The sequence below is a fragment of the Myodes glareolus genome, chromosome 1, assembly GCF_982192425.1.
Source record: "Myodes glareolus chromosome 1, mMyoGla1.1, whole genome shotgun sequence".
Lineage (NCBI taxonomy): Eukaryota > Metazoa > Chordata > Mammalia > Rodentia > Cricetidae > Myodes > Myodes glareolus.
In genome coordinates this window covers 21,004,773-21,031,827 of record NC_142026.1, presented here as the reverse complement: position 1 = coordinate 21,031,827, position 27,055 = coordinate 21,004,773, and the positions used below count along the sequence as shown (strand labels likewise).

Sequence of the window (27,055 nt, the reverse complement as noted above, 5' to 3'; positions counted from 1 at the left end):
AATATTTGACAAGCAGGGTTTCTTCCCAAACTGATTCTTTTTCCAAAACAGACAAATAAGTAAATAAATATCTGAAACATAATAAATACACCCTCTAAATAGGTAAAGAAAAAAACTAATATCAGAATATCGACCTCTTGCTTAAATACTATTTTACGGTCAAGTGTGGTGCAAACAACTCTACCGCCAGCACTCGGCAGGTAGAAAGAGGTGGATCTCTAAGTCTGAGGTCAGCCTGGGGACCTTATAGTTCCAGACAGCAAGGGCTTCATAGAGACTCATCTCAAAAACAAAAGGACAAAAAAGAAACATTATTTTAAAAAGTGTGGTCCATACGTACGCTGGAAGTTATACATAAAACACGCCTGTGCAGCAATCATCCACTCAGCCCTGGTCTCACAGAAGATGGCGATGTTGGTCTTCGGTTTCTGGCCCAACATCTGCAATCCATTTCCAAAGTCAAGGGCTCGAGTGAAGACATCTTCATAGGAAAGCCAATTATAGTGCCCCAGAATAACCTGACAAAGCAAAGTATAAAAAACACAAATGTCTTTCAATGTGACCAAAATGCTAGTTTACAGAAAGGCATCAGAGCAAATTTCAAGCTTCAAGTTATGTAACTATAAGACATATTCACTAATGTACATCCTAAAACTTAGCTCTGTGACACTGTCTGTGACAACCCAAACCCCATGCTGAGCTTTTAACTATGACAGAGGGGGGAGTTAGCTTTATTTTTGGTTTTTGAAATTATTCAGAATTGAGCTGAAACATAAAGATCTATACAGTTCAAAGCCAGCAGAGTTATACAGCGAAGTCCTATTTTTAATAAACCAAAAAGGGAAGCTGGCATGGTGACACACTTGAAATCTCGGCATTCAACTAGTGAGTGTGAGGCTACATAAGGAGGGGGCAGGGGAGAAACCTGAATATGACTGACGGAATCATAAAGGTCAGTTTCCTAGACAAATGGCCCTGTACTAATAATTCACTTAGAGCAAAGCTTTACTTCTTCTCTGCTTGAAAATTCTGGATTTCAAAAACAGATGGTATGTGATCGATAGCTAGAAAGTGACCCTACTACCCAAATTCAAAGAAATATTTACAGGAATTGAATCTGAACAACTACCCATCATGATAAGCAAAGTACAAAGTCTCTCTACAACGAAGTGGAGACTGAGTTACATTATTCAAAGACCTCTGATACTTAGCCAGCCTGTATTATTTTATTTGGATTTGTCAGAAGCACAGGTAACAAGTTTACATTAATAATGAGCTCCTTTAAAAGCTGGTTAACATACTGTTATCTTTATGGATTTCAACTTAAACACAATCAGGAATTCCCCACTATATGTAAAACCCGAACAAAAACTACAAATGCATACTGCTGGTTTCCAAGCATGGCTGTGTTAACTTATGTCTCAAGTATCTTAAAAGCCATCTCAACAGGGACTAGAGAAATGGCCCAGAGCCTGCTTTTCGAGAGGACCCTGTTTTCCCAGGCCACAAATGGTGGTCACAACTGTTATTCCTTTGCGGTCCCTTTAAGGACTAACCACGCCCACCCCTAGTCACTTCTGACCTCCTGGTTGCCAACTTAACTCTCCTCTCTTCTGTCCGTCTCTTGGCATGTGCACACATGTCTCTGTCTCTCCCTATGTTTCTCTCCATGTCTCTCTGTTTCCCTCTTCTTTAAGTAATAAATGTCTCCCTCTTCTTTAAGTAATACTATGTCCTGTGAGCCTTTTATCCGCTGTACCCGCCTGCATGACTCGCCCGCCACATGGCGGGACCAGCCTGCCACCCTGGAGATCTTGCAGGGACCCACAGCCATCCTTGTCGGACTAGCGGCTGCTCTGGGAGCCTGCCAGGGAACACACCCGCCTTTTTTAAAGAACAAAAACAACCACTTCTAACTCCAGGTCCAGAGCCAATATTCTCTTCTAGCCTCCATGGGCCCTGGCACAAAAGTAGATGCAGGCAAACATTCATACACATAAAATAAAAAAAAAATCATCGACCATATTTATTTCTAAAAATGCAGCATTCAAGAGAGTTCTCGAAGAGGTTAGATGAAGAAGACGAAGGATAAATGCTGCCCTCTGGTGTCCTATTGAATACAGATGTAAAATATACTTCTTTAACTGTAGTAGTCCCAAACTCTCACCTTGCTCTGCACCCCCAGGAAAGGTTCAGCATGGGAGCTCCAATGACTTCAAAAGGAGCTCTGTGTGGGTGAGAAGAAAGATGAGAATTTGGCCCAAATGTGTGGGAATCGGATTATAGTTACTAAACTATAAACTCCAAAGATAAAAATGGAGCACCTGCCTAGATTCTAAATCTAAACGACCAGTACTGTCCAAAAATGTGGGAAAAAAACACCTAATATACAACCCAAATACATAAACTCATGTGATGATGCCAGCATCTCACAAAGAAATGAAATTCTAAAATTTATTCAAGTGCCCATGTCTATAATCCCAGTACTCAGCTGGCTGAGGGAAAGAATTGCTTTGAGTCTTAGGCCAGCCCAGGCTACATAATGAGAATTCAGGCCAGTCTAGGCTACAGTGTGAAACCCTGTCTTAACAACAAAGGAAGGAAGGAAGGAAGGAAGGAAGGAGGGAGGGAGGGAGGGAGGGAGGGAGGGAGGGAGGGAGGGAGGGAGGGAGGGAGGGAGGGAAGGAGGGAGGGAAGGAGGGACCTAGTGGCACAAAGTTTTAATCCTAGCACTCAGGAAGAAGAGGCAGGCAGCTCTCTCTAAATTCAAGTTCAAGGCTATCCTAATCTACACTGAGTACTTTGAGATTCCAGAGCAGTCAAGGCTATACAGTGAGACCCTGTCTACAAAAAAATAAAATAAAATAAAATAAAATAAAATAAAATAAAGGACAAAATAAAGGGGAAACCTGAACCATTATCTTTCTCATAAGATTACGTTTGTGGACACTATTTACCTGGCTCATCCTGAAGTTTCTAATTCTATCTGTATGGCTAACTCAAAACGAAGCTCATTAATTTAACCCTGTCTATGCCGTGAAACACTGCTGCAGAAAGCACAAACCTCGCTGAATGCAGTACCACAGATTTCATCAGCCCACAGTCTAAGACACCCCCGCCCCCAGTTACTAATTTTCTCATCCTTTAGTAACTCTAAATGCTTCTTCTTTTTAAATATTCTTCCTCTCTACTTGGAGATGATCATCGTCGCTTACTTCACTAAGTCATTAGAAATTAATCAGAAATTCCTCAACCTTCAACTACCAAACGTAAGAGCCTATATACACTGGTGCTCACATTCTGCGGTCCACAAGGCTGAATGTCCCCGACAAAAGCCAGCCTCTCAACAACTGCTTCAAAAGCTCCTCAAATTTCCACATCCACTACAGCCATCTGTTTTCACTTGCTCAGCAGGATACCAAAAAGATATATCTTAGCAAACTTAGCAAGCCCCAAGCCAAGCGCTCTCCCTCTTCCTCTCTTTATTCATCTTTTCATCACTCCTATGGAAGAGGACAGCGCACCATCCACCCAACTGCTCCACACAACTCCAGTTACTCACCTTTGCATTTCACCCTCAGGCTCATTGCTAGATCCATCCAGAGTCTACCACCTTATCCACAAAGCACGGCCTGAACCCAGCCACCTCTTTCATGCCCATTACTGTCATGCCAGGCCATCTTGTCCACAACTCATACACCCTTAGCCTCCTACACACACATGAACAAGGTCCCTTACTCCAGATGCAGCCTCTGCCCTTCCAGTAGCACTGAGGCCCAGAGGTACTGGGAGCTTTACAAGCCTCCGTGTAATCTGCAAACCCCCTTTCCAAACTCACTTCCTAAAGCACAACCCCCATCTTTTCTGTTCTTCGGAAATGCTAAAACAAGGAAAGAAGGTGCTCTCTCCAAGATCTTACATGATTCACCCCATGAACCCCGCTCAGATGAGCTCATTCTTGTCTGGGACCCACTACTCTGTCTTCCTGCCCAGAGGTTCTTTACCCCACTTTGCTAGATCTTGTTCAGGTCTCATCTTAGCAACCTATTTGGGCAGGCAGTCCTTAATCACCAATCTGCTTTCACACTGTTGATGGCCTTTCTTCCTCTCGTGCAAAAAAATGTAAGACCCATGAAAAATTAACCAGTGTGTCTTATTAGTGTTAAGACACTCAGTGATGATTTGCTTAACAAGTGGACTAGCTGGAGCCATAAACTTTGCTCTCATCACCATTCAGTCACATGGGCTTTTGCTATAGATACAAACAGGTTCAGTATTCCTGACAGCACAGTTCTCAACAAGTCTCAGGGCCTCCTCACTTAAATCTTTCATAAGCATTCTATCAGAGAGTTATATATCCCCAGTCCTCGTAGGAACCTTGGGGTCACCTTGTTCTTTCATACTTGGCTATTTTTTTTTATTCTGTCAAAGGAGTGACACACAATATCACTGCGCCTGTTATAGCATCAATTATCATTCAGAGCCAGGCGGTGGTAGCACACGCCTTTAATCCCAGCTCTCGGGAGGCAGAGGCAAGCCAATCTGTGAGTACAAGGTCAGCCTGGTCTACAAGAGCTAGTTCCAGGAGAAGCTCCAAAGCTACAGAGAAACTCTGTCTCAAGAAAAAAAAAAATTATCATTCACAGCATCCTGTCTAAAAGAGTACAACTGCCTGGAAAAAGAACCTTAGTATTTTAAAGCTTTTCTAGGAACATAAAAATGCAATGCTTTGATAACAGTGTCTTGCACCTCAAAAGAAAAATAATAAAATAGTGATAGCATACAGAAGTTATTAAAATAAAAGCACACCAATACTTAACCACTTAGACCTCTAGTCTAGTAGAAATCAAGATTTCAGGTACTTTTAAGTACGAGGTTCTTGGTTTTTATCCTCATTTACTATCTAGAACTATTTCAGAATTACACATTTCCTATCTTCTTCAACAAAGTATGCCTGGTTTTCTTTAGCCTACACTTGTGTGGTTTGGGACAGGCAGTTAACAAACAGGAAGAGATAGCAAGCATGTAAGGGAGAGCCACAGGAGAGTGAAGAAAGAACAAAGCACAGATCCCAGGCCACAGAGCTACTATTCATATGAATTAGGATGTAAATGTCCCCACAACTCAGAAAACGCAGGAGGAGCATGTTTAAACAAGGTTCTTCCTACTATGTAGTGCTGGCTGGCCTGGAACTTGTGTCTGTGCTCCTGCCTCTGTCTCCTTCCTGAACGTTCGATTATAGGCTTACAGGGAGTGTGAACCCAGTCAAAGCGGGAAGGATGTTCTCTAATATTTTGTTTGGATTTATTTGGGGATGGGGAACCACCTGATGTTTGCACCTAGAGTCTTAAGTGTAACAGGCAACTGATCTACCACTAAGCTGTAACTTCAGCAGTTTTTTTTTTTTTCCTTTTTTGGTGCTTTATGACAGGATCTTGATAGTCTAGGATAGTCTTGAACTCGTAATCACACTGCCTTAGCCTTCAACTGCTAGGACTGCAAGCACATGTCACCACACCAGACTTTCCGAAAGTAAGCATCATAATGAGCCGAAGTGATAAAAATGTGACTCTGAAGAAAGAGACAACATAAAAGCCAGCACTGGAAAGAACAAAAAACAAAAAAGGAAGATACATCGGCTGACAAAGCCCGTGCGCTGACTTCACGGTAACTCAGATGTCAGTGAAGTCGTCCATAACCACTGGCAGCTACATAATCCCTCATTCTTTACCCATATTATATTCTATGCTGCTGCTCCTCAAAGTAAGGACACTTTGAAATATTAATGCACACAAGCTTCTCAAACTGAAGGTTATCTTCAAATGTGGTAACTATTCTAATGAAAACAAGTCACCAAAAACAGGTCTTCTGTTTACTGTGGTAGCACAAACCAATGCAACCAAGGAAGTAGGAGGATCAAGCGTTTGCTACCAGCCTAGGCTGCATGAGACCTTAAAAATAAATGAACAAATAAAAGCCTTCTGGCCACCCTCTGCTGTCTGGCCAGTAAGAAAAACTAAGCTGTGTCACCTGATACCCTGCCATGACGGACAGCAGGTGTGACAAGAACCCAGAGCATACAGGTGGGCGCAGGGCTGGCTCTTTAACTCACTCTCTAGCTTGCAGCCCATTCCCACAGCTGCCACCCAGCCCAACAGAAACATGGGTCTTGGCTATACTCTGGTACAGACAACAGACTGCATATTTCATTTGTTATATATACAAAACCTAAAAATTAACTCTAGGTTCCCAAAACAGCTAATTCTAGACAAGAAAAGCAGAATATCTTGTCAATCTATATATAGATTCTGAACAAACTGATAAACACAAATGCAAATTTAACAGCAGTACTAATAATAGGCATATCTTCTGACATAAAGAATTAAAGGTATGTACCTTCAATCCCAGCATTCTGTGGAGGCAGAAGGTTTTTTTCAGGTTGAAAAGAACTTGATACTAATTAAAACAGCTTGGCTCATAAATACTAAAGCCACAGTCATTAAATAACTTTTCTAAAGCCACAAGAGTAGTAAGTGGTGAAACCAAAATTCAAACTTGCGGTCTGAGTCTGAAGCCCATGCTCTTAACCACAATATTTCTGTCTGTAAAGACAGCTTGTCTCTGTTTCAAGCCAAGATTCTCTACAGTAGCAAAAACAAAAATTTAAACCATACAACTGCCATAACCAAAGTACCAAGATATTAACATCCACTGTGAACCCCGTGAAAACCAAAACAATCACATGGTGCCAAGCTCTCTACAACAGGGCTCCCCACCCTAAACTACCTAGATGTTTTATCGCAAGCCCTGGAGATGTCAGGTTCAAGAGCCCCACACCAAGGCACATTCTCCATGTCTTTCTGAAAAGTAAGTCAAATTGGTGACAGTGAGGACAGAGGGACGAAAACAGTCTAGGACCCTGGAGGGAGACTTTCTCCTGCAACACCGGCAGAAACCAGCTGCAGGAGACTACACTTCCCATAATGCTAAGTGTGTACAAGGAGAGGAGACTCATGGGTACAAGTATGAAGGGACTCAAGGCAGCAGACATCAACTCACCTTTTTAAAAATTTTTCCATTTGGTTGAATTTCATCTTCCTCATTCAAAATTTCACGCGTTCCCAATAGCCTTTTGTCCTTAAATTTATTTTTTGCATACAGAAAGACTTTATCAAGTGTATTACAGCCAGGGTACAAAACTGAAGCCAAACTGTCCAAGCTGTCGATAGATCTGTATGCAGAATCCGGTTCTGAACTGACAGACTTTGCTTTAATTTGGTTTGATTTTTCTTGTCTTGACTCACACAAAAAGTAAAATGGAATGTACGTTAAAATAGTATAGACTGATATTACAAAATGTATGAAATATAAAAGTATAGGGTTGATGGTTTGTTTTAGCTTCATGGTAGATGGTTTTGAAGAGGCGTGGTTATTCATAAGTGTTCAAAAAATAGAATTAACTGATCTCAACAAGAACCTAGAAAAAGATAAAAGAAATAGGTTAGCTCAAAATCACTTTAAAAGAAAAACTCTTAAATATTAGCTAAGCAACTAGAACTGTCTTTGGGTCAGAGTTAGTATACGGCCCTCTGTAATATCCTAAATTTAAGAAACTTATTTGTACCATATATCTATTAACAATGGAATTACATGGAAATTTTCTACATACTGTGAACAAAGATAGCCTTTCCAATCCAGTCTCAAGTATCCACAAATACTTCAAGTGGTGAGGACAATGAGAAAGAGGAAAAGAAACCATAAATTTGCCTGCTTCGTGGGCTCACATTACACTGCATCAGCCCCTGTATATACACACTGCCTGTTTCCCAGTAAGTCCCACCTGTACTCTATGTAGTAACAAGGAACTTAACAGGCAAACATGCACACTGTATTTTATTGTCCATAGTAGTTCTGAATATTGGTCAATTTTTGCAGACCAAATTATGAAGCAAGACAACAAAGTATGACCATTGTGTCTTTCTTTTAATATTTACTCATTATATACAGTGTTCTGCCTGCATGTATGTCTGCAAGTGAGAAGGGGGCACCAAATCTCATTATAAATGGTTGTGAGCCAACAAGTAGTCACTGGGAATTGAACTCAGGACCTCTGGAAGAGCTCTTAACCTCTGAGCCGTCTCTCCAGTCCCCATTTGTATGTTTTTTTTTCCTTAACACACAAATTATGTGTCTTTAGCATTTACCAATTTCCTGGTTGTCACTGGTAAAGTCATTATGGAAATCAGTGTGGAGAATTCTCAAAAAGCTAAAGGATCTACCATATGACCCCAAAGGACTCACATCCCACCCCACAGACACTTGCTCAGCATTTCCACTGCCACTCTGTTCACCATAATCAGAAAATGAGAACAATCAAACTTCACCCAGAATGGATAATATGTGATACATATTCACAATGCAATCCTACTAATCTGTAAAGGACAATAAAATCATAAAATATTCAGGTAAATAGGTGGGACTAGAAAATACACTGAAGAGGAAAGCTAGATCCACAAAGTATCACATGTTCTCTCTTATTATGGATTCTATCTCTGAATCTTTAGATATGAGTATATAACCTGGAGTAACCACAGAAATCAGAAATTAGAAGAGCCCATGAGGAGGGGCATTTCTATGGTGGGGGAAATAGGAGGGCACTGGGGCTATAAAGGGAAAAATGGGAAAAACTGGAAGGAGGGATGGTTTAACTGGAAATGTAAAGGGAGGGAGAAAGGATAGATTAAAAAATGACATAATGCTTGAAAGCCATAGGGAAACATTTTAGGTTTGCTAATAAATACATTTATATGTATAAGTATATGTACACACACATACACACACATACTTTGAAGCTATGCCACTTGAGATGATAATGTTCTCCCCAAAAGCCATTATACTACCTAACAAAAACCCCAGTGCCAGGCAGGGGAAACCTTCAAGTTGATTAGGAGAGTTGAAAAGACTCCCAATAATAAAAGCTATTGTTGCTGGTTTGGTAGTCTTCCAGAACAGAGAGGCAAGATGCTATTGCTAAAGACATCAAATACCTCAGAAGAATCAAGCTGGAACTGACCTGGAAGCCGCCTGGCTGAGGACTAGCTCTCACAGCATCTGAGGATGCTACGCAAGCAGCCAAGGGAGAAGAGTCATCAGCAGTCCCGCCCAGCTGTGATGCCTATGAACCACAAGGACCAGCATGGCAATACCCTCAAGGGTAAAACAGTGATACAAACTTGGGGCAACCACAGCTGTCTAGCTGAACTTTAAGGCAGCTCAGTAGGAAGGAATTCATGCCTGGCTGTAACCCTAGCCAACTACCAGTGGCTTCGGGTTATGGAGCCTGAAGGAGAACATAAACATACTGCTGCTGCTTTCCTAACCCAGCATAACTTCTAACTGCATTCTAAACACGTATCCTGTACCCACGAATAAATGTAGCTCTTGCCCTTCATCAAAGAAGCTTCTTTTGCTGTAGATGGACATCGTTACACAAACCCACAACTGGTTAAAATGCAGAGAGCTGACTCTGCAGGACACAATTCCAACTGACACATCTATAACACAAGCCATACACCTAAGGCTCAGGGAACACATGGAAGAGTGGACAGAAAGACTAGGAGCCTCTGGACATCATCTGTGAGAAGTCTTCTAGATGTGACAGGAAAGCTGTCTTAAAAATACTGCAGCTTAAACGAAACCTGTACAATCTGAACAGTAACTGACATGCCAGTGTGAACTGGAAAAATTTCACAAGACCCCACCCCTAGATGAAGAACTGCAGACAAGCAACAGCTGCTGAGAAGACCAAATCAATCTTCTCCAGGGAGGAGGTCCTTGATAGATTATCCAATCCCAAGTGCCCAGTCCTAAACTCTGTGTGTGTGTGTGTGTGTGTGTGTGTGTGTGTCTCGATGCGCACTCACACACGCAATACTAAATGGACTCAGCAGCTCTCCTGTGTGTGTGTGTGTGTGTGTGTGTGTGTGTGTGTGTGTGTTTAACAATAATTGAAGACATCATGAATTTGAGTAGGGGAATACAGTAGGTATTTTAGAGAAGGGTGGAAATGATGTAAATACAATACTTGCATATAAATTTTCAAAACATTTATAGTAAGGGAGAGAGTTAGTCAGTCAACCTAACTTACAGAATAAAATAGATAGTTTAGCTAAACCAGGCAGTGGTATACACCTTTAATCCCAGCACTTGGGAGGCAGAGACAGGCGAATCTCTGGGAGTCTGAGGCCAGCCTGATCTATAGAGTGAGTTCTAGGAAGGCTCCAAAGCTACAAAGAAACCTTGTCTCAAAACAACAACAACAACAAAGCTATCCAAACCTGCTACATACCACTAGTGGGAAGTCAGAACTCTCTACTGCGCTGGATTCTTCACCCAGACTCCTCAACAGGCTTCCCACTAGTAGTAGGTAGCCCTAGTTACAGGCTGATAATTGTTCTGTTGTCAACAATCATTGCACAGAATTATGAAGACCAGTCCAGAGAATATGGATTTTTGTCCTACAGTGGGTAGGGATCGTCTGGGAATCAAAGCTTCTATATAGGTAAATGAGGAAGCAAGAAAATAAATGGTCTTGGTAGTCCCAGAACATCACAATAGCAAAGAACAAATATATCCTAATAACTCCAAAAAACATAATTATCTAACGTGGTGGTTTGAGTAAGAATGCCCCATAGGCTCATTTATTTGAAAGCTTAGTCACCAGGGACTAGACCGGTTAGAAAAGATTAGAAAGATAAGGAGGTGTGGCCTTGTTGGAGGAAGTGTGTCACTAGGGGTGAACCTTCATTTAGGTTTCAAAAGCCCATAGCAAGCCCAGTATCTCTCTCTCTCTTCCTCTCTCCTGGCCTGTGGGTCAGGATGTAGCTCTCAGCCGCTGCCCTAGTGCCGTGAGTGCTGCCTGTTCCTGCGAGGCTCCCACCATGATGAAAACAGACTAAACCTCTGAAACCACGCTGGCCCCAATTCAGCTGCCTTGGTCATGTGTCTCTTCTTCCACAGCAATAGGACACTGACTGAGACAGCTAGCTACTACTCCCCTTTAAACTTAATTTTACATGTTTTTATTTAATGAAAAAGCTGGGTCCTTCACTACCTCTGAGGTTTTCTTCAGTCATCTGCATTCTACAGACACTGAAGAATGAACCAAAACAAGAAAGTGGATGCTTTGTATACCACATTGCAAACTTACTCCCATCCCCAATCCAGCACAAAGTGTTAAAACTAATTAGTATGACAACTACCCTGATTTGCTGGTCAAGGTAGAATTTCCCAGGATGTAGAACCCTCACTACTGAAAGGGAGGAAAAGTCCCACGCAAGCAGTGATGAGCAGGTTGGTTTATCTACAGTTAATTATTTCCTAGAGTCAGCAAAATAATGGTGACCTGAGTTCTACCACTAATTAGGTTTGGTCTTTCATCAAGAAATAACTTTTTGTAGCTGATTTCACCCATCAGTCACCATTTATCTAATGCACAAAATTAAAATAAGGATAAATGTGAAAAGCAGTAGGTATAAGCAAGGCTCTGGGAAACACAAAGGCATCATGAAAAGTGGCTAACACAGAGCTAAATTAAGTCGGGTTCAGTTTCATGCATAGTTAACAAAACATATAGGGAAAAACATACAGAAACTTGTTTTATTTAGATGTCACATTGCTGTGAGACAATGGTCTTTTATCCTGTCACTTGTATTATTTTAATAAAATGCTAACTGGCCAGTAGCCAGGCAGGAAGTAGAGGCAGGGTGACGAGAACAGGAGAATTCTGGGAAGAGGAAATGTCAGTCTGCAGTCATCACCCAACTGCAGAAGAAGCAAGATGAGAATCCCTCGCTGACAAAGGTTCCAAGCCATGTGGCTAACACAGACAAGAACTATGGGCTAATGTAAGTTAAAAGAGTTAATAAGAAAACTGAGCTAATAGGTCAATGAGTTTACAATTAATGTAGGGTTCTGTATGTTTATTTGGGACTAAACAACTGTGGGACCTGGTGGACAGAAACCTCAGCAACATCACAGGACTGACTTAGTACTATTACTGACAGTACTATTTTGATAACAAGTTTACAAAACCTCCAAAAGACTTGTTCCTTTTAGTGCAATGGTAACAAGGATTTGGTTTAATGCTGGCTCCCATTTACTCATCATGGAAATATGGTATGTCAATAACATCCTAAAGCTTCAAGTTCAACTCTAAGGCTAAACAGACAATACCAGGTACTCCAAAAAGCTCCTACTAGGAGCAAATAAGAAAAACATGGGACAATCCCTACACATACTGCAAAATGCAATACATCTGCTAGCAGGACTTGATTTTCACCTACAAAACTATCATTTCCATAGTCTAACTTTACCTTAAGTACTTCACACACCTTGCTCATCCTGAAAACATTGAAGTCTATTTCATGCTTAAGCACTTAGGCTATGAAGCCAAATTCCAGGCTTGACTCTCAACAACTTACTAAATGCCACCTAAGTTGTTTCTAGTTCTCATTTACAGGAAGTGAAGAATTCTTGTATCGTGATGTCATTATGAGGATTAAGGCAACAACCTATTTCGAGTCTGTTGCACACATCAAGGTGATCTCAGCCAGGCTTTCATCACTATCAATTTGCTTGCCACTCTTCAGCTTCTAGGTTCATACAAGAGACTGAAGCTTTATCTGTCCATGAAGTACCTTATGAAATGAAATAGTCATCAGAAGTCACTCACTCAAGGGAGAGTCAGTGACAGCATCCTCAGCAGCAGCAACACTTCCTATACAACTGAGGTAAGGGTCCCAGCCAAGCACCACAGACTAGGAGAGCCAGATAGCCCAAAAGCCTTAGTGCCCAAAGGTGCCCTTCACCGGCCATTCTCAGCAACAAATCAGGCTTGGTTTTACAAAATAAATAAAGTAAATAAAAAGGGGCTAATTCATTTAATATGTATTCACACAATAGTAACCTTTCCTATGTCTAGTTCATAGTACTAGATTTTATAGCATACAACTATGAAAACAAATGTTGAAAGTTACTTTCTAGACCCCATGGCAATTCCACAAGAAGAAAATGCATTTAGAAATAATTCAACACAAATTTTGACCAGTTCTACTTACACAACCTCCTAAACAACGGTCCTTTAAGAAGCCTCCTTAAGGTCCAGAGGAAGATACAGTAGAACCCCCTAAAGTGCTGTGGTCCACTCCACTGTCTTGACTGTTTCACTGACTCTCTCTCTCTCTCTCTCTCTCACACACACACACACACACACACACTTGCTCACCCCAGGAAAATCTATCCCTACTGTTCTAATTTACTTTTCCTACCCACAATCTAATCTTCATACTATATCCAAAGGAAGTGGTCTGAAGATTTCTCCATTCAAAGATGCAATTTTATATGAGGATTTGTTTGATTAAAGGGAAGGGAATGAGGAGGAATGGCACGACAAGTCAAAGCAGAGTGACTGCAGCTGGGTACCCACATCCCATTGACAGCGATTGTGTTCATCAGTAATGTGCCAACCAGCCAACAACTGAATGCCTTGTGTAACACAATGACTAGAAAGATGTACTTTGTATACTACTTTGTATGTACTCAACCATTTTCTGCAAGTGAGAGCCAGACATATAACATATATACATTCATACACACATATATACATACATTCCCCACCCCCAGATCATTAGCTGCTAGATTACATGACAATCCGTTTGTGTCTTAACAATTCCAGATCCAGAAGTACTACATTCAGTATTCCATGAACCCAGTCCATTAAAGTAAACTGCCTAGTTTTTAGGTAAAGGCTGTCTTAAGTAAATAAATAACCTCATTTTTGAACTTTAATTTTCTTTCCTAGAAAAATAAAAAGAGCCTGGAGGTGGTGGCACTCGCCTTTAATTCCAGCACTTGGAAGACAGAGAGAGGCAAATGAATCTCTGAGAGTGCAAGGCCAGCCTGGTATACAAAGCGAGTTCCAGGACAGCTAGGACTTTTGTTACAGAGAAACCCCATCTCAAAAAATAAAAAATAAATAGAATGACAGAGAACCCGGTTTGCGGATTTAAGCCACACTGCAGTCTCGGATTTCAAGCTCATCCGTATCCATCTACCACTCCAATTTCATCCTATTTAGACGACTCTGTTCCACCTCCCAGACCTCTTTTCAGCTCCAGCAGTCACTCCCTCCCTCAGAACTTCCACCCCAGCATACTGGGTTTTTTTCTTCTCGTGCCCAGAAAATATACAAACTAAACATCTTTATTGTGTAAGAGAAGTCTCTAATAGTTTCAAACATCAATGCTCATGTCAGGTCTAGTTCAAATTCTAAGTCTAATAACCAGCGGTGGTGGTACATGCCATTAATCCCGGCACTTGGGAGACAGAGGCAGAGGCAGATGGATCTCTGGGAGTTCTAATCCAACAAAGTGAATCTAACAAAGTGAATTCCAGGACAGCCAGGGCTACACAGACAAAGCCTGTTTAGGAAAAAAAAAAAATTGTTCAGGCCAGAGACAGCTTAGTGGGTAAAAATACTTGTCACCAATACCTGTCAAGCTCTATCTTGGGAACTTTCAGGACAGAGGGAGTTGTCCCATGAATTCCACAAGAGGGCACCAGCATGCACCAGTATGCACACGCAAATACAAAGTCTTTATGTTTCTGTTATTACTTTCTCGGTACAGAAAAAAAATTATTTTTATTTAATACAGAACTGCTTAAACACAGACTTTCAAAACCATCTCTTACTCATAAGCAGTCCAGTTGTAGTAGTCATATCCCATCCCTCTCTGACCATCAATGCCTCCATTTTCTTTGACATCTCATGGCCTTTCTGGCCTGACCCTGGTTCATCTCTGCAGCCCAGAGATGAGGCTCCCTTCTCTCCCTACATATGATCCTTCCACCGCCATGGTACCTCCGTGCCTCTCTATTCTGTACTAGTCCCTCTTCTACCCCAAGGCCTTCCCCAGTTTCTATCACCCACATTCTGGACGGTAAACCCCATGATTTAACCTCACTATTTTAAAATGACTAGGCCTTTATTCACTCCATCCCTTCAAACAGCTATCTTCTCTACTCATTTGGTGCTAATTTGAAAGTCAAGAGAATATCTTAAAGCCATAAAGTCATCATTAGCTAATGTTCAAGCACCTGTTGTCGAATGGACATGTGCCCAGGGATGGAGTGCACACCCTAGCCCTTGTGAGGTATAGCAATGGAGAGGGCTGGCATCACAGCTACTCTGAGGATTTACAAGTCTCCCCTATTTTTCTCCTCCCTTGACTTGAATCCCAGTGTTTTTACACAGCTCCAACTGTCCCAACTCTGCTGTCACCTCTATGAAACCTAGCAACTGCTTGTAGTCTTTCCCTCCAAGAACCCAACACTTTGAATAGACCTCTAAGGATTTTACTTGTTTCCAACTACACTTCAAAGAAGTGAGCATATTAATGAGTCAGCTCTGAAATACTTAGACCAAGAACACCAGAAAACATTATATACCATATATTCAATAAATGTTTAAAGTTTAACTTTGTTTTTGTTGTTTTATGAACTTATTTCCAACAGTAAAACAAGAAACATCACAGAAAAAAATAAGGAATTTTGTGTCTTTGCTTCTGAAAAATAGGCTGGAAATCTCAAAGAAAGTAAGGGGTTTTTCTATAAACTCACTCAAAAGTCAGGAAATCACTGAAGGGTTATCACCTACATTGTCCTGTCTTCAGATCTTTCAGTAGAATATAGGAAATGGCTAAGTATGATGGCTATTGAAATCAGAACATCACTGAGTCTGGTTTAACCAAAATACTCAAGAGGCTAAGTAGTTTGGGGAGGGTCATTTTGTGAAAGTATATGTCACACTAAGGATAACAGATGGATCTCTGTGAGTTCAAGATCAGCCTGGTTGGTCAACATAAGTTCCAGGACAACCAGTGTTACATAACCTTGTCTCAAAAAAAAAAAAAAAAAAAAAGGCTTTCTTCTTGGCTACATAAATGCAATCACCAATGAAATGCAAGTCACCCTCATGGTAAGGACACAAGAATGAAGGACCACCACTTAGAAAGCAAGCTGTGATTTTTATTAAGAGCACTGAACTTTTTCCATATCCTTTACCCAGTATTTTCACGACTAGGAATCTTTAAAAAAAAAAAAATTTCAAGTTTTCCATTAGTTGTAACAGGCATTCAAAAAGAAATAAGCAAATACACAGTAACTGTGAATGTCAAACACATTGTGACACATACATTCACTAGATTATTATATAGCCACTAAAAATATTTCAAACATCTATGAACACGGTAATTGCTTGTGACATAATGACAAGGAAAAGTAGGCTGAATATTAAAGATACACAATATAGTTTCACTTGTTAACAAACAATAACACCAAAGTATCAGCAGTGGCCATATTGGGGATGAAGAATTAGTACTGACTTTTAATTTTTCATCTTTATGTTTTTACACATGTTTTTATTTTTATATAGAACATATATTGTTATAATAAAGAAAGAAATATGTATAAAATGATTTCTACACATTCAGACAGGAACAAATTTTATATACTAAAAATCACAAATCATTGAGCTAGTATATGACCTTTTTAAACAAGAAACAGAACCTGGAAAACCCAAACACTAACTTGAAATGTGTTTCCTGACGATCTCAGCATTTAAGAAGCACAGGCAGGCGGATCTATGCGAGCTCCAGGCCAACCTGGTCGATATTGCAAGTTCCAGGACAACCAGGGTACAGAGAGACCTTATCATAGGTAGACAGGTGGGGGGCAGAAGAATAGCTACAAATTTAAATCCAAAGTTTTAGTCCAACCGGAGTATAAAACAAAACACTGCTCAAAACTTAAAAGCACGCAGTAAAATCTTCATTCTCCTTTATTCTTCAGATCTCTTGCCAAGTGACTGTTTTACTTCCTATATCATCCAGCCCTCCTGCCCATGTTCACTCTGACTTCTACAAGCTGAGGTCTTTAACTCTCACCCCATCAATACATCCAGCAAGCACACTGCCAGCTTGGCATCCACACTCCTTTAACATAGATGTCAGCACACCTAAGCCCTATACAAGTCTTATTTCCTCTACATTGCCTGAAAGAAATAAAACATAATTTCAAATGTCTATGAAAAGCATTTAAGGCCCTCCACAACTGACTTCTCAATACACCCAATTCTGTCACACTTTATTGTTAAATAAATTCTAGTCACTTCTATCTATTCTCACTGTGCTCACCAAATCTCTAAATTTGTTCATTTTACCTGTTAACTCTTCCTAGAATATTTTCGGGATTGTTCGTTTTTTTAAGCCAAGTTCTCATTCTCTAGCCTCAACTAAATGATCCTTTTGCCTAGGCCTCTCAGAATGCTGGATTACATACAGGTGCCACTACATCAGGAGCTATTAATTTAATATCTAAACTAAATGAGCATTCTTTGTTGCCCATGATTCTTCCGCCCTATCCCAGCCTGAACCTCTGTCCACTCACTGATCCCTCTTTAATCCTAGGACAGGAACTACATAGGTACTCTAGCTTATGGTAGTCATTTTTCCCATTTCTGACTTTATCACATATCTCAAAATGGAATGGAAACTCTGTACTAGATAAAATTGTCTTATTTCTACAATGTGGCAGAACTACACAGGGTTCTGCTCCAATTAAGCAAATGTCCCTAAAGCACTATGAAGCAACCAAAAGAAACCTCAAGAATCCTTGTCCCAGGAACCAAAATGCTAGTCCCCTAGCAGTTCAATCTGCAGAGCTTGCCTTCAGTTGTTTTTGCTGCTTTTTGGAGAGACGCTTCCGACTGCTCTGTAGGACAGACAGGTCGGACCTTGAAGAAGAACGGTAGCCCACATTTTCTGCTTTTAGGGGCTTAATAATATGGCCTAGTTTGGTGCCAACCTTGGGAACTGTCAGCTTTTGGAAGGCCCTCTGGGTGTTCCATGTGTACCCAATAGGGTTCTGAATAGTCCTTTCAAATTGCTGGTGGTGGGTGAATGGGTGTGGAATAGCATGCACCTGATGAGCTGCTGCAAGGATGTTGTGTTTCTCATTGAGAATCACATTTGGCAAGTTCTTGTCTTTTCTTGGAGAACTTTCAGGAGCTTTAATAAGAAAACGGCGTCTCTTCTTGGCACTAGGCTTCAGGCCCATACCAACCCACTCACCCCATCCAGGCAATGTCAGATCCAAGTCCTTTGGCTTATTTGCCTCTACAGTTTCCCTTTTCTCTTTTAAGAACTCTCTGATGACATCATCCCCAGCAAAAGCTTCCTTTATTATCTGCTTGTGGTCTGTCTCCACTTCATCTTTCAACTCCACTACTGTGGGTACTGCCAAGGATTTCACAGGAGATCTAGTTGTTAGGAGTTTCTGTAGATCAATCATCTGATCCTTCTTCTCCCTTCTAGAGACATCAAGTACACTGTGTGGGTTCCTCTTTTTCCACTCTCCTTTTAACATAGGTCTGGGATGCCCCTTTTTCTGACAACGTCCCTCTTTGCCCAACTCTCCTTGTTCTTCCAGAACATGTGTTCTCTCTAGCCTCTGAGGCACCAGGCTCTCCTCCTGAGCAAGCTCCTCTCTCTGGATCTGGAGAACAGTTCCCACTGAACTCACATTTTGCTGCTCAGATTGATCATTTTCCTTGTGGAGTTTCTGAAGCAATACCCTAGATTCAGATACTTCCTCTTGGCAATCTGAAGAGACTTCTGCTTCTTGGCCACCCATTGGCTTAGCACTGTTGGGTTCAACTCTTTCTTGGAAGGATCTTTCTTTCAACACAAGTTCTTCTGCCACTGGTCTTTCATCTTCCTCCCCTACAGAAAACCCACCGGCCACCTGTTGGGGCAGCTGTTCAGGGTCGGTCTTGAGCTCACCCCTTCCTGCACTGCTGTTGCAACTCCTGAGCATCCAAGGATTTACACCAGCTGCATTCATCTGTAGGTCGTTCATCCCATCAGAGGCAGAGATTATCCCTTCTTCTGTGCATTTCTCCTCCTCCTCCTCACTCTCGGAAACTACTTGGAGTTTCTGTGTCAGTTCTCTCTTCTTAGCCAATTGTTCCTGCATAGCTTGGCGAGTCTCCAGGTCATATCTGGCCATAATTGCCTTTGACTTTGCCCATTTCCCACTGCCCTGGTGTTTAAGGCTCATCCGCTCCAGCACTCTGGCCTCTTCCATCTTTCCCAGTTCTTGCAATGCAGCACTTGGGTCATCCTTACACAGTTGCTCAAACTCTTTGAAGGCTTTCTTGGCCTTTCCTTTCTTCATAAACTTGTGATACTTTTTACTTTTGATTTTCTTCTCTCTTCGAGCTCTGGCCTCATAGTAGGACTGCAGAGCTCGCGTCTTCTGAAGCTCTGCTCGGTGTATCTTGACTTCTTCCAGGCTCATGGCTTTGAGGGAGGCTTTTTCTACAGGAGTCAATAAAGGGTCTGTCACTGGCTGCTTGTTCTTATGGAGAAGGTTAAAAACTTCTTGCTCCAGGGGGGTTCTTGTTTTCCAGCCAGTGAATGCATGCTCAACGGGAGCAACAGCTGGCAGCTCCTTCTCCATGGGAAAAAACAGCTGTTCTGCTTGCCGGTTCTTCAGAACAACAGGATCCCATTTGGAGAGCACTTGTGCGGTTTTGCTGAATGCTGCCTCCCTGAGGATCTGATCGGCCTCTTTTTTGTCAAGGGGTATCGCAAGAGTCTTCGACTTGACTCTAAGCAGTTGTTTTCTCACAGCAGCCAATGAAGATAAGGCTGTAGAAGACTCAAGCAAATCTGAAAGAACCAGCTTTTCACCTGACCCGTCAGAAGTAACATTGAACTCTGACACCCCCAGAGTAGCCTCAGATCTCTCTGCCAATTTCCACCTACTCTTTCCACCAAGGGAACTGACCGCTTCCAGAAGCTTTTGACTTTTTCTTTCTCCATCACTGTCCCCCTCATCTTCACTTGTACTCAATGGGGAGTGGTTTGGCAAATCCATTAGTTCTTCCTGTTGGCTCAAAGCCAGAAGACCTGCCACATTCCTGGCCATGTCCACGGTAGCAGCCTGCTTTCTCTCACCGAAAGCATGTAAGCTCTTGAAGAAGCGTCTGGTGTCACTCTTTGGCTCCATCTATGCACTGCCCACTGTCTCTGACATAGATGTTTTCTGAGAATCTTAGTTATTGAGATGTCTAAAGAAGAAAAGACCCATATAAATACCCCAGTAATTTCTAAGTAGTCAACACATAAAATTTACAAGCCAGTCAGGATGGTAACATACAAGGACAGCTTAGGCTATATAAAGTCTTAGTCTGTGTCTGTCTGTCTCTCTCTCATAAGTGTGTGTATATATGTGTGTGCGCATGTGCATGTGTGTATAGCATATAAATTATGGCACAAGTAACAAAAATCTGAAGCCAAGGAAAAGGAAAGGGGGAGTGAAAATAAAGAACTATGATGGGAAAGAAGATTTTATGGCAAGAGAAAAATCAGACAAGAAACTAAGTTCAATGGGAAGGCCAAATGGTTGTGGACAATGCCACATCACCAGTCCTAGCAGCATCATGGCAATCAACTCAAGACGAGTAAGTGTCTCAACATAGTTCCTGTATGTAACAAGTGAAAAGCTCCTGTTGTCTTCTTCACTTGCTATATCCCAGTTGATTCACTGAATAAAATTCATGCAGGGTCTTAACTGGATCTATCTCTCAAGCCCCTGTTCCATGCCTCCCCTACCCTCCTTAGTCCTCAATAGCTGACCTTCAATGTTGGATGAAGATGTGCTTCCAGCACTGCCTCTCAATATCCACTGTAAGCACCTTCCTTAAACTCCTGTTTTCCTCAAACCCACCTCAAGGCTCACTTCATTCATTTAGCTGACCCTTCCCTGGCTACTCTGGCCAAACAGGAGCTCCCCACCCCTTGGCCTTTACTACACTTTATAGTATCTTCACGGAGCTTGATAAAACATAAGGAATACTTTCAACCAATCCCTTTAAAATGTAAACTATAAAGTTTGTTAACTTACCAGATTCAGAATGTTTGCTACTATGTAACACAAAAATAAGTAGACAGGAGAAGAAAATAGGAAAAAGCAAATTACAACAGAGGAGAAAGGCAGAGGGGTAAGGAAAGCAGCAAGCACTTAGCTGTGTCCCCTAAACTGTTGTTTCCTTCCTCAGCCAACAAAACTGTGAGGTAAGAATTTAAACTGTCATATTACAAAGACTGAAATGGAAAGCTAAGAGACAGGCACAGTGTTGCATGTTTGTAACCCCAGCACCTGGGAGACTGAGACAGGAGATTTTAAGATCAAGGCTAGTAGTATAGAGTTACATAAAAAAAATAAAGACCTGCCCCCACCCACCAAAAGAAAAACCTTTTGTAGAAAGAAAAAAGTCTGAGAATTAAGTTGACTAGCTCCAATTTACATACCAAGTTTTATATACACGGGTGGCAATGGTGCCTCCTCCACTCAGCAACTCAAAGTTGATTCAGGAGGCTGAGGCAGAAGGATCTCACCTTCAAGGCCAACCTGAGCCTCACTTCAAGTTCAAGGCCACCCTGGAGTAAATAGTGAGACCCTGTTTCAAAATAAAAAGAAAGAAATGCCATCTGAATTATTATGTCATATGACATAAACCTTTTAAATAACAAAAGGCATTTGCCTGTTACCTGGGTGAAAATGCTACAATGTCAGCCCGCTTACAATGTGTTACACGTAGAAATTTAATTTTCCCGAGAAAATTAAATCACAAATCCAAATTAACTAATGGTTAATAAAACAGAACAAAACCAGGGGGTCAGTGAGATGGCTCAGCCAATGATGGCTTGCTACATAAGCCTGGTGAACTAAGCTCAACCCCTAAAAGCATAAAAGCAAGAGAAAACCGACCCCAAAGTTGTCTTCTGACCTTCACATGTGTACTGTGACATGCACACAGGCACACATAATCATGTATACATGTTACTAATTTTTAAAATAACAGAACAAAAGTTAGTCAATGTTTATTTACATACAGTACCTCTAACACCACTAAAAAGAGGTTCTAACACATAAGACAGTTCCGTATGACACGACTGTTTACAAAAGTTAATGCTACTTCAAGAAGAGAAGCTAGGTGGTGGTTACGCACACCTTTGATCCCAGCACTTGGAGGAAGAGGCAGGCAGATCCCTGTGAGTTCGAGGCTAGCTTGGTCTACAGACTTCCAAGACAGCCAAGACTACACAGAGAAACTCTTGTCTCAAAAAAAAAAAAAAAGGGGTAGGGGGAGCAATAAACTTTGGATTATCTGAAAACAAAATTAGCTCATGTTTATTGACAACAATACTGTAGACACATAAATTCTCTCTCTCACGACAGTCAGCAAAAGGTTCAATTCCTATGACCATTCGGTAAATACACCAAAGCACAGAAAAGCTAACTAAAAGTCAGAGGACAGTCGTCCAATAAGTGAGAGGATTCAAACCCTAGCACCCTGCCTCCTGTTTCTGTCCACCAAACTACAGTGGGGGACGATGGTGAGCTACACTTACAGGAAAATTCTTACAGGAAGCAAGTACTAATGCACAGAATTGGCAAAATGACTAGTATTTACAAAGAACACTCAAGGAGACGGTGTTTCTTTGTGAATTTTCCCTACAGCCTTTTATGAAATAAAGTAAAGTGATTAAGATATGCACAAATGTAAAATGTTAAGAACATTTTGAAAACTAGAAACAAAGTAAAGCTAGGCTGAATAAAATTTTAAAATTACCAAAAAAAGAGCCTTAAAGGAAAGTATGGAATTTTATACTCTTGATTATGAGTGCAAAAGTACCAATTCCTCCCATGCCCCAGCAACTTACTCAAATAAGTAACTATTTATAATCCACCAAGCCTCCCTTAAATAGATCAAAACCTCTATTAACAGGCTGAGCAGTGGTGGTGTGTTTCTTTAATCCCTGCACTTGAGAGGTAGAGACAGGCAGATCTCCAGTCTCAGGGCCAGCCTGATCTACATAGTGAGCTCCAGAATAACCAAGGTTATACAGAGAAATCCTGTCTCAAGGAAAAACAAAAAAATAAAAATAAGCAAAAAACAAAAACTCTGTTAGTAGTGAGACACGATGGCACAAGCTTTAAATGCCAGCTCTCCAGAGGTAGTGGCAGTAGGATCTCTGTGAGTTGGAGGAAGACCAGCCTGGAAGACAGCCAGGACCACATAGAGAGAGACCCACTCTCAAAACAAGCAAAAAACCTATGGGAAACACTTTCGATTGTCTCATTTCCTCACCTCTGGTTTGACCCATCCTACCACACTGGCAGGGGTCACCAAGAACTCACAGGAGCACTGTATAATCCTGACTGCCTCCCCGGCAGTGACTACCTCTGGCTATCTTCTCACTGTCCTGAAATGGTTACTCCAGACTGTCAATTCGACTGGATTAATAAATACCTAGGAGATTAATAAAGCATACCCCTGGTTATGGGAGAGGGTCTGTGAAGGCATTTCCAGAGACAATTAGATCACAGAGTTCCAGCCATAGACACACTAACCCCTTGATGGAATCATAGCACAGCATAACTAGGAGGTGGTCTTTGGAGGAGTGTACCACTAGGGGGAATCCTTGGGGTTTTATTTTGCCCTAGGACCTTCCAACATTCCCCTTTCTCTACTCCCTGGCCACCTTGATATGAAATGCTCTCAACAAGCCCTCCCCCTAAAACAGAATGACATCTTAGAAACTATAAGCCAAGCCGGGCGGTGGTGGTGCACACCTTTAATCCCAGCACTCAGGAGGCAGAGGCAGGTGAGTCTCTGTGAGTTCGAGGTCAGTCTGGTGTACAGTGTGAGTTCCAGGACAAGGACAACCAGGACTGTCTCACAGAAAAACCCTGTCTCGAAAAAAAAGAAAGGAAGGAAGAAAGGAAGGTTAAGGAAGGAAAGGAAGAAAGAAACTATGAACCAAAAGAAATCTTTCCTGCCTTCTCTGAGCAGATTGTTTTTGTCACAATAACTAATAGGCCACTCTTTTCTCTCTTTTGCAAACTACTTCTACTCAGTACTAACGCAGGCTTCTTTCTGCTCTTCCGTGATCCTCCATAGGCAGCCCGACATGCTCATGGTTTCAGATACTATCCTCTCTCCAACAGAAGGTCCCCAAATGGCTTAAGTCCATTCTCCTTCTGAACACTAAACCAGTACCCTACAGAGAAGGCAACTCCAACCGGACACTGCTAAACCTAGGAACTGTTCTATCACATCCAAAACCTACTTCTTCCCAATAAACTTCAACAAGTACCTTCTCTCAGCTCATGGATTTATCACCGTGCCATGAAACTTTACGTCTAACATCTCCGCTTTCTGGAAATTCCTGCTCATCATATTAACCTCTTTAAAGGCTCAACTAATCTAACAGATGACAGTTTTAAAAGCTTGACTAAAATATTTATAGAGTTAGCAGTTTATACTTCCAAATTCATGCCTGGTTTTTCTTGCATCCTAAGAACTGGAATTTGTTTGGCTGATTGGTTTTTTGGGACAGGGTCCCACTATGTGATTCTGACTATCCTGGACCTATGCAAACCAGGATAGCCTTGAACTCAGAGATTCACCTGCCTCTGCCTCCCAAATTCTGGGATAAAAGGTGTGTGCCATTACACCCAGCCAAGAGCTGAAATATATGTTACTCAGTAGGATATAAACTACAAAGAACTTTTGAAAATTTGATTCTGCTTATCGAGAATTAGAAAAGCCTGTCACTTTGTGCCAACTTAGGGGTTAGGAGGACTGTCTAAATCATACCTTCAATCCAAAGCTCATATAAAAGATTCTTGCTTCTGAACTATCCATCGGGAGAAGACTGAAGCACTACAAGAATAGTTAAACTTTAAGCACCCTAAAGGCAGGTAAAATAAATGCTTGGAAACATTCCCTATCTCATTCAGGTATCTTGCAATGTAAGCTGGAATGACAATCTGATGGGAAAGAGATACTGAAATAAAAAAAATAATAATAATAGTTGCTCAAAAAAGTTCTTAAGCTACCTACTGTTCTATGTGATTACATCCTCAGAACAGAGACTGAAATCTAGGAAAATCTCCCACTATCAGTTTTTTAAAAAGAGAGCTCCCTAGATTTCCATCTAAATCGAAACGTTTATTATAATCTCCACCTCACCTTTACTGTAAGATAGCTTGCAATCACCCATTCATCTACAAGAGCATTGGCTTGGAGTCTAATTCCTGCCTAAGGGCACAGGGTCACATCAATTCTGTCCCTGTTGTATTTCCCACACCTGACAAGGTGTCTTACATGGTAGAAGTGAGAAGGCTCTCAGTGAGCAATTAAGTGAATCAGGACTGCGCCTGTGATGTTTCCCCCTAATGTCCTTCACTTTGCCCTTCTTCTTGCCTTCCCTTCTTCAAAGGAGGACATCTTGGAGTCACAGAATACTTGTGCTTTAATAAGTACTCAGTTCAAATGTCCTACAAATCCAGTAACTGAGCTTCAAAGACACTTGATGACACTCTCCTGTAGCCAAAAACACGGTCATCAAGGCACTGTGTGACAAAAGACTTAGAACAACTTAAGAAAATACAATCGGCCTCCATCTCTGCATAGGACGATACCAGAGAACACCAAAGTCTGTGCAACTGACTTGGACGTCCCAACCCGTTCTCTCAGACCAGGCACCCCTCAACAACTCTCAAAACCAACGTGGACATACAAAACTGGCTACCACAAGTAGGAAGAACACCGAAGCCCTGCAGAACCCCCCAGACCCAAAGCCACGGTGCTAACTATTCATTCAGGCAGCACAGAGGTGCATGCTCCTAAAGCCTTCAGATGTAAGCGCTCTGGATTCAGACAGGCCCTCCTGGGGTCCCAGTTTCTCCTACTAGTCAGATCTGGGCTAAGTTAATGTGTTCACTCTCAAATGGGAATTTGCACCCGTCCTGGGGATCTAACCATGTAAACATAGCTGTACATAAAGTACTCAAGTGTGGCGTTTAATAAAGGCTCAATAGATGCAGCTCTAGCATTCTGCTCGGTTATCACCACTTTCACAAAGCCGGCCCCCTCTCCAGTTTCTATGTAATTCCCAGGAATTGCCCTGTCCCTTCTATCGGAGGGGCTCTTTGATCTGAGTACCTGCCCTAGAGCCAGAAGGGGCACTGCAGTTAGATATTCATCTGTGAAATCCCTTCACCCGATCACACCTTGACCCCCGGGGCTGCTGCTATGTGCACCGCATGACTGACCCGTAAGAGACTAAAACGCACCGAAGAGGGTAAACCAGAGAGGTCCCCACGCCAGTCCCACCGTCCAGCACACGCAGTTTCTGCCCCACGCCCGCAGCAAGTCCCGGCCTGGCTTTCGGGGGGGGGGGGGAACTGCTGCGCGCAGGTTCCTCCCACGGATGCCGCGCGGTCGTGTGGAGCGGGACGACCCCACCCCCGCGCCCGCAGCGGAGGCCGCGGTGCATCCTTCCTCCCGCGCCCCCCGGCTCCACAGCGGCGGTTTCCACGACCTCGCGCGGACGCTCCACTCCTCACCCTCCACCAACCTCTTTCCCCGACCCCGCCGACGGCCGGGCGTCCCCCTCGGGCACCGGTGGACCGCGTGCACGCCGAGGGGAGGCCTTGCCGCCATCCCGCGACCCTCCGTCTCCTCACAACGGGCGCTGAGCACACTCACCGTGGGCTCCGACCCACGCAGGCCTGGCTGTTCCCAGGAGCGGTTCCCGCCCAGCGCCACCTCCTCAGGACCCTGACGGAGCCGCCCGGGGCCGCCCTGCGAGAGAGAAAGAGAGACGACCGCCCGCCGCCCGCTCAGCCGCCGCCGCCTCTTCGTCCCAGCCCGCGGCCGCAGCCACAACCACAGCGACACTCCCCCGGCGCCGGCCGAGCGGCGTCTGTTGAGCCGCAGTCCAGGACGCGCAGCCCCAGCCGGCGCTCGTTGCATATGCAAAGAGACCTCCGCCCATTGGCCCGCGGGCGGTGGCGCGTGCGGGGCTGGGCCAATCAAGGGCCGGCCGGGGGAGCGCGGCGCCGGCGGCCGGGGCGG

The 27,055-nt window shown here is 42.6% G+C and overlaps 2 protein-coding genes across 3 annotated transcripts in view; both read right to left on the bottom strand.

The window, feature by feature from the left end:
- The window catches only part of Acsl3 (acyl-CoA synthetase long chain family member 3), a 46,016-nt gene extending 19,191 nt beyond the window's left edge, over positions 1-26,825 (bottom strand). Inside the window, exons 1-3 of one of the 2 annotated variants that reach the window (XM_085697856.1) lie at positions 26,687-26,825; positions 7,060-7,477; positions 341-518 (exon numbers count right to left, since the gene is read on the bottom strand). In XM_085697856.1, coding sequence (XP_085553982.1) covers positions 341-518; positions 7,060-7,437 — 556 coding nt within the window. In that variant the 5' untranslated portion in view covers positions 7,438-7,477; positions 26,687-26,825. Of the gene's footprint in view, positions 1-340; positions 519-7,059; positions 7,478-21,434; positions 21,576-26,686 lie in introns of those variants that run through there. The other variant, XM_048459059.2, reaches the window with a different exon arrangement.
- LOC125416221 (U3 small nucleolar RNA-associated protein 14 homolog B-like) lies at positions 16,066-21,569 on the bottom strand. The gene is made up of 2 exons (XM_048459058.3): positions 21,435-21,569; positions 16,066-20,191 (listed from the first exon to the last, which is right to left on the bottom strand). Exon 2 carries the CDS (start codon positions 20,128-20,130, stop codon positions 17,767-17,769), a length of 2,364 nt encoding a protein of 787 aa, XP_048315015.3. The 5' UTR covers positions 20,131-20,191; positions 21,435-21,569; the 3' UTR covers positions 16,066-17,766.
- Positions 26,826-27,055: the final 230 nt, after the last annotated feature.